This window comes from Tarenaya hassleriana, unplaced genomic scaffold, assembly GCF_000463585.1.
Source record: "Tarenaya hassleriana unplaced genomic scaffold, ASM46358v1 Cleome312, whole genome shotgun sequence".
Taxonomy (NCBI): Eukaryota; Viridiplantae; Streptophyta; class Magnoliopsida; order Brassicales; family Cleomaceae; genus Tarenaya; species Tarenaya hassleriana.
The window spans coordinates 46,935-54,260 of NW_010966293.1; the positions used below are offsets into that span (position 1 = coordinate 46,935).

At 47.2% G+C, this 7,326-nt stretch overlaps 1 protein-coding gene across 1 annotated transcript; it reads right to left on the minus strand.

The window, feature by feature from the left end:
* On the minus strand, positions 1–6,810 carry LOC104820715. Its single transcript, XM_010551275.1, has 3 exons — positions 5,278–6,810; positions 1,678–5,175; positions 1–729 (listed from the first exon to the last, which is right to left on the minus strand). The coding sequence occupies exons 1-3, from the start codon at positions 6,808–6,810 to the stop codon at positions 1–3; spliced, it is 5,760 nt and encodes a 1,919-aa protein (XP_010549577.1).
* Between the last annotated feature and the right edge of the window lie 516 nt (positions 6,811–7,326).

A 7,326-nucleotide genomic window follows, 5' to 3' on the forward strand; every position in this document is an offset into this window, starting at 1 on the left:
CTAGGGCCCATTCCCGAGTAGCAAGATCAGGAATGAAGAAGAGACACGCCGAGTCACTGGTGCGCCGGACGGTGACACGAGATTTCCTGCCCAGATCGACGAGTTAGGAACAACACCGTAGAATTGACCCACAAGATAGCTGGCCCAAGCCTTCGATGCCTCCTGAAAGACAGAGCTTGGAACTCTGATTCGGGGAATGCCTTCAGGTGAGATGGATGGCTTGCCCATACGTGAGAGATTCCGTGAGGACTGGCGAAGACGTTGAGCCCAAGGGAATTGCAAGTCCTGACAGCTAGCAGAAGGGGAAGCTGGCGGAGGAGCTTGTGCTGCATTAGGCGGAGGAGGCTTCGGCGAGGAGGTTTCAATCAGGGGTGAAGCTCGAGCCGAGGCAGTGGGGAGAGGGGGGAAATCAGAGGGAAGGAAAGACGAAGGTGGTTGGGGTTCCTCCCGTGGAAGCGACGGAGGAATCTCCAAAGGGGGTGATGGATTTGCGGAGGGGGTACCCACCGGGGTTTTCTCCGGTGGGGAGGGTGAAGAAGGTTTTGACTGACGATTTCTTGCCATGACAGGAAAAGGTTCCTGTATGACCGGCGGAGCCAACCAGCAGTGGGCTGGCTGGTGGTTTGGGGAAAGACGATTAGCGGCGGCTAGGGCTACACAAAGATTGTCTTTTCTATCGGCCGCTTCATATGGTCCTCTCTTTGAAACCACACTAAACGTAGTTTGTCTCTACATTTTTATATGCACCCATATACATATACAAAAATGTCCATATATATATACAATGTATGATAAAACTGTAACAAACCTCACGTGGTGTGGGTATAGGTAATCTTAGTGGTATATGGCACTAAGATTACCTATGTGTATATATAAAGAAAACAAACCCATAATAAACATATATAATAGAGTGATATGGTTACATATATCTCCAAAGGACTCAAGTTATCATATATCGCGAACATGTACTCGATATTATATAAAACATATAGATGCATCACACCATATAACATATATTGTAGTAACACATGATCGATAGTTATATGTAATTGTATATACGATAACTAAACGATAAACATTTTTATATGCACTCTATATTTGCACTCTATACATAATTTATATATAGAGTGTATTGATGCTATTACATTGTATCAGTTCTATCGTGCCTATATGTATTAAATATATTAACTATATCACTGTAGATGTTATCTGATAACAAAAATTACGTTAAAAATGTCCGTATATTGTGTTACCCTATTTATGTACAAAATACATACAATATGGGTACATCATGCACTTTAACATTATCCATAAAGCACTCAAACATCATTTATTGATACCCATACAAATAAAATGATGCACTCTCAAATATCTTTTTTTTTTTTTTTTTTGTAAAAATGTAAATGCCATATATAATAATAATAAACAAGAGTCAGTTGTGTGAATTACAACAGTAGCCCATACTCAATACAACCTGGGAGTTACATTAAGGGATCAAATACACGGAACCAGACAGTAAGAGGACTTTCCTCGTGAGTCACCAACAAACTCTCTCTCATGGCAGAGATTTTGCACCGAACAATGCGCAAAATTTCTTTTCGTAAGACAGTGGGGGCCCTTAGCAACCGAGTTATGCAATCTGGCATTACGCTCTTGCCAAGTTATGTAGACAGTTGCCTGAAAGAGGAGCGAAACCATGAGTTTCAGAAGCCCGGTACCTGGCCAGCTAGACAGCCATTGCAACTGGTCTTCGAAAGTCATCAAGGAAGGGGGTTGAATGACTGCCGGTGCAAGGATGGCAGACCAAACAACATGAGTGTACTGGCAGCAAAAAAACAGGTGGTCTACTGATTCCACCGAGCTATCACATAGAACACAAGTATCCGCAACATCCAAGCCCCAGCTAAGTAATCTATCCTTAGTAGGGAGACGGTTCTTTGCAGCCAACCAAACAATGAAAGAATGCTTAGGTATAGATCTCGGAAACCATACCGATTTATGCCATGTTACAGGGGGCGGTAAAATCTGATGTAGTTTCCAAGCCTTACTAGTGGAGAAAATGGGAAGCCGGTCGGAGCAATGCTTGTCTGCCCAATAAAAGACGTCGTCATTGTTATCCGGATGCGGCACCGGGTGGTTCAGTAGCTCGCAATGGATCTGTACAGCTTGCGGGCTCCTTGCAGGAGGAAGAAGCCATCCTTCTCCGTCAACTGCTCGATTTACAGTTGCATTCCTTGGTATACCCAGCTGCCGGGGACCGAGTTCACAAAGAACATTGATCAGCGGGCCGGATGGGAGCCATGAGTCGAACCAGAAGCTGCAGCTCCGTCCATTACCGACCTGACATCGCAGAAACGGATACGCCAGCGGTCTGATCTTCAGCAAGCGTCTCCAGGCCCAGCTCCCCTTGCCGTTTCTCCTGAGAGTCCAGAAAGGTCGGCCTTTGATGCGATGAGCTTGAGTCCATGCCACCCAAAGTGAGCCAGCCTTAGCAAAGAGATTCCAGATCATCTTCAGGCATAAAATCCGGTTCCAGTCGGTTATCTTTTTGAGCCCCAACCCGCCATGCTTCTTAGGAAGGCATATACTGGACCATGAAACCTTAGCTCCCCGCGCAGACCCAATAACTCCTTTCCAAAGAAAGGCAGAGCACATACGCTCAATGTCTTTGGCACATCTGCCAGGGATAATAAAAGCAGAGGCCCAATAGGTAATGACACTGTAAATTACAGATTTGATCAATTGTAGGCGACCAGCAAAGGAGAGATGACGAACAGTCCAAGAAGAGAGGCGACTTTTGATTGCTTCCTTAAGCCGAGAGCAGTCGGCCTCACCGAGTTTGGTTGCAGTTAAGGGTAGTCCCAAGTAACGAACTGGCAAGGAAGATAGGGAGATACCAAGGCTCTCAGCAATGTCAGCTTTGGTGTGACACTCATCCCCGTCAAGGAAGAGGCATGTCTTCACCTTGTTGAGCTTTAGGCCCGATAGGCGATAGAACTCGTCGAACGTTCGCAGAATGGTCGATAGTGACCTGCTCGAGCTATCCGAGAAAACAAGAACATCATCTGCAAAGCATAAATGAGAGATCAGTGGAGTACGACAGTGCGGTGGTAAGGTAAGTCTACCCTCCGTGGCCGCCGTGTCCAGAAACTTTGAGAGCACATTCATGACGAGTACGAAGAGATAGGGAGAGAGAGGGTCTCCTTGACGGAGTCCCCTCTTCCCCTGGAAAAAGCCCGTGATCTCGCCATTGAAAGAGATAGAGTACATAGCTGTTGAGATACATTCCCCAATCCATGAGATAAACCTTGGAGGGATTTCCATTGCTTGTAGGATTGTCAAGACAAAGTCCCACTGGACAGTGTCAAACGCCTTGCTTATGTCGGCTTTGATAATACCCATTTTTGGCCTTCCTCTCCGGCTGAAATCGGAGATCAGTTCTGTCGCTAAGAGAATGTTCTCCGTGATTGATCTTCCCGGAATGAACGCCGATTGATTCGGCGTAATAGCTTGGTCCATGAGCAGCTTTAGCCTCCTTGATAGGATGCGTGAAATAATCTTGTAGATGGTATTGCAGCAAGCAATTGGCCGAAAATCTTTCAGCTGATCCGCTTTCCTAGACTTCGGGATTAGGGTAATCAGGGTGGCATTCCACTGCCGTAGTAACTTCCCCGAGCAAAAGAATTCTTGAATGGCAGCTATAAGGTCCGCACCAATGGTCTCCCAACAAGAGGTGAAAAACTCCGCTGAATATTCATCAGGCCCCGGAGCTTTGCTTTTGGGTAGGTTGAAGACCTCCGCCTTGATGTCTTCATCCGATGGGATCGCTGTTAGGAGGCACCCCATAAGTTCCGGGCAACGGTAGTCAAGAATCTCCTTAGCTTGTTGGATAGACCAGCCAACTAAGGACTCATCGCAGCTCCCCAGGATTTGCTTAAAATGATCAACCGCCATTTGTTTCATAGTGGGAACATCATAGACTTTTGTTCCTGCATCAGTCACAAGAAAGCGAATAGCGTTAGAAGCTTGCCTTGCCACCGAAACCCGATGAAAAAATCTCGTATTTTGGTCTCCCTCCTTGAGCCAACGAATACGAGATTTTTGGCGGAGGAAGGATTCTTCCGCTGATGCCAAGGATGACCAAGATGCACGGAGGTCAGCCTCCAAATGCACAGCCTCGTGAGAGGGGTTGAGAAAAAGGGCGGCTTGCGCCGCTTTCAGGTTGTCCAGTGCCTCCTCAGTGCGCTGTTGAAGGTTGTTGTAAGATGAGCGTTTTAGCGCTCGCAGATGTCCTTTTAGGTACTTGAGCTTGGTGACAAGGCGGAACATACATGAGCCTTGTGTATCACCGTTAGGCCATTCCCTACGGACGATAGAGGTGAAGTCTGGATGTTGCATCAGGCAATGGAGAAACTTGAAGCTAGATCTGCGCATAAGCTGAGAGTTTGGGGGGATAGAGACAATGCATGGGCAATGATCGGAGGGCGCCGGAGGTTCGTATAGGGCAAATGAGTCCGGAAAACTGAGCAACCACTTTTCATTTACGATAGCTCTATCGAGCTTCCGCAAGATAAGGCTGTCAGAGTTGTTGTTGGACCAAGTGAAGTGTTCCCCCCTTCCATTAAGATCAAAGAGACCACTAGTGCCAAGACAGTTTTGGAAGTCATACATACCAGAGTGAGGATTGAAGGGGTACTTATCCGAGAAGTGATCAGCCGGCTGGAGAATTTGGTTGAAATCCCCCAACAAAAGCCAAGGGTTGTGCTCAACCAAACTGTTGCACGCAATCTGCGAAATTTCATCCCAAAGTTCTCTTCGCTCGATCGACGTGTTTCTACCGTAGACAAAAGAGATGGTGACATATCTGCCAGAGGAAAGTTCGTAAACTCCACAAGTTATTATTTGGGCTGTTGAGGAATACACCACAACGGACAATGCCGGATCCCATGCTATCAAAATTCTTCCCAAAATAGCAGAAGAGTAGTTACTGATGATCGACCAGCCCGGGAATAACGATTGCGCAACTCGACGGGCTTCTAACTCCTCTCGTATCCGGGTTTCCACAATCCCACCAATGAGAGGTCTGTGTGATTCAATCCAGTTCTTAACATTCCGCTGCTTACAAGTGCCATTTAGGCCACGCACATTCCAACAAAATATCTTCATAGAAGGCTGCTGTAGTCAAAACCCAAAACCAAAACCCAAAAAAAACATGGGATCAGACTAAAATTAGTTGATACGGCCCTTCCCCCTTTTACCCTTTTCTATAGGGTCTACTTGGGAAAGGTTGATGACGGTTGATCTGGATCGCAGGATCCTCTGAGCTTCTGCAACTAAGAGATCCTCCGAGTCAAAAGAGAATCTGGCCTTCTGTGTTGGCCTAGCATCTGCAGTACTAAGAGGTTCATGTGGTAGATCAGGCTGATTTGGCGTGGGTGGTTTTTGTGTGGGCGGTGGTGTAAGATTGGAGGGCGGGGTTTGATTTTGTGAGGGAATAGGGGGAGGCGGAGAAGGGTTTTCAGGTGACGGCTTGGTGGGTGTGGGTTGTGAGGCTGGTGTGGTGGAAGCCCCCTGTCCAACAAATTTTGGATCGGTGGTCTGATGACCTAGTGCTGCCGAGGCAGACGGAGCCTGATGAGTGTCCTCTGCTTGCTCCGAAATGGCTGATGGAGCAGACTTGAAAGGACATGCGTGAAGTTTGTGACCAAATTCTTTGCAGCCATCACAACGAGGAGGGATCCATGCATAAATAACCTCTATCGTACTGACCTCACCGACATCATCTTCAACCTCTACCTTTGCCGGGAGAGGAGCCCCAAGCTGAATCTCAACTTTGACCTTTGCTTCACCGATGGTCATTGGATCTAGTCGCATTCTTTCGGTGTGGAGAGGTTCCCCAAGGCCACTCGCAATGTAGCTGATACCTTGCAGAGAAAACATCTCAGGTGGGATATTTCGCAGCGTGACCCATACTGGAGCTGACTTAAGGGTTGGTTTACGCAAAGTTGATGTCGGATTCCATTCAGTGAGGGCGAACATGACATCCGCAACCCGCCAAAGGCCGACCTCAAGCGCCCATTCTCTAGTTGCGAGATCCGGGATGAAGAATAAGCAGGCGGAGTCGCTGATGCGGCGAACAGTAATACGAGATTTCCTACCCCATATCGGATTGAGGGCTTGGAAAATTTTCGATGGGTTGGGCGAGATACCGTAGAACTGGCCAACCAAATATCCCGTCCAAGCTTTGGAGGCTTCACGGAAGACTGAGCTGGGCACCTTGATTCTAGGGGTACCATTTTCTGTGTAAGTAGGTGTGACAAGTCGCGAGAGGTTCCGTGAGGATTTTCGAAGCCGATTGGCCCAGGGAAAGTTAAGGCTAGGAGTAGACTGTGTATCAACAGAGGATGGCCCAGCAGAGCAAGACTTAGGTGCCGACTTGGATTGTGCGCTAGGCCTAGCAACTGCTACTGATGGCGGGGCAGGAGCTAATCTAGCAGCAGATTTCCGTTCACCGGAGCTAGAGGAAGTACCTGGGAGCGGAGGAAAGTCGTCGGCGTGGAAGGGAGAAGCATCGGAGGCAATCTCCGCTGCAACATTCGGGAGAGAGACAGAGACAACCGCCGCTGCATCAGCCGAAGAGGGGTGAGGGTGGATCTGCTCAGAATTTTCCTTATTCGGAGAAGCCACAGCCAGATTTGGCTGGATTTTGGTTGTGGTTGAGGGGGACGGAGGGGCGTCGTGGTCGATTTGTGGGGGTGGTGAGTGTTTGGGGGAAGGGGCTGTGGGCTTGTGGTTCCTCTTCTTCGCCATTGTGAGCAACCCGGGAGGCGAGAAGGGTTGTCTCCAGCCGGCGGAGCACCGACCGGAGGAGAAACGGCGGGGACGAGATTTTAGGGTTTCGCTCGGCGAGGAGAACTTAGGGTCTGCACTCTCAAATATCATTTGTAACAACATGTAGTTCTGCGTGTATATGTAACCAACTCACGTTCCTATATAATATTTACATGTTCAATTACTCTAAAACAAAACAGATAACTACATTATAATATCATCGTAACAATAACCATAAAACATAATTACATTTTTTATATATATGTATGTACGGGCTTACCCCGTACATATCGGGGTATATAACAGATTATACACAATAACCGTTTATATCACAAACTACGTCCTAAATAATACCACAGTTTACCCATTATATCCACGAGTGTACCAAAATCATGTTAAACCATGATTATGTATACCCATAATTACAAAAACATAGCGGACTAATTTTGTGTATTAGGCACAAAATTATTTGCATACCTATTATTATAGGGGTAT

Coding starts and splice junctions, on each gene's coding strand:
- LOC104820715 (XM_010551275.1), bottom strand. CDS start 6,810: ATGGCGAAGAAGAGGAACCACAAGCCCACAGCCCCTTCCCCCAAACAC. Junction 5,176..5,277: donor CCGTCATCAACCTTTCCCAA/GTAGACCCTATA, acceptor TTTTGACTACAG/CAGCCTTCTATGAAGATATT. Junction 730..1,677: donor TGGTTTCGCTCCTCTTTCAG/GCAACTGTCTAC, acceptor ATAAAAATGTAG/AGACAAACTACGTTTAGTGT.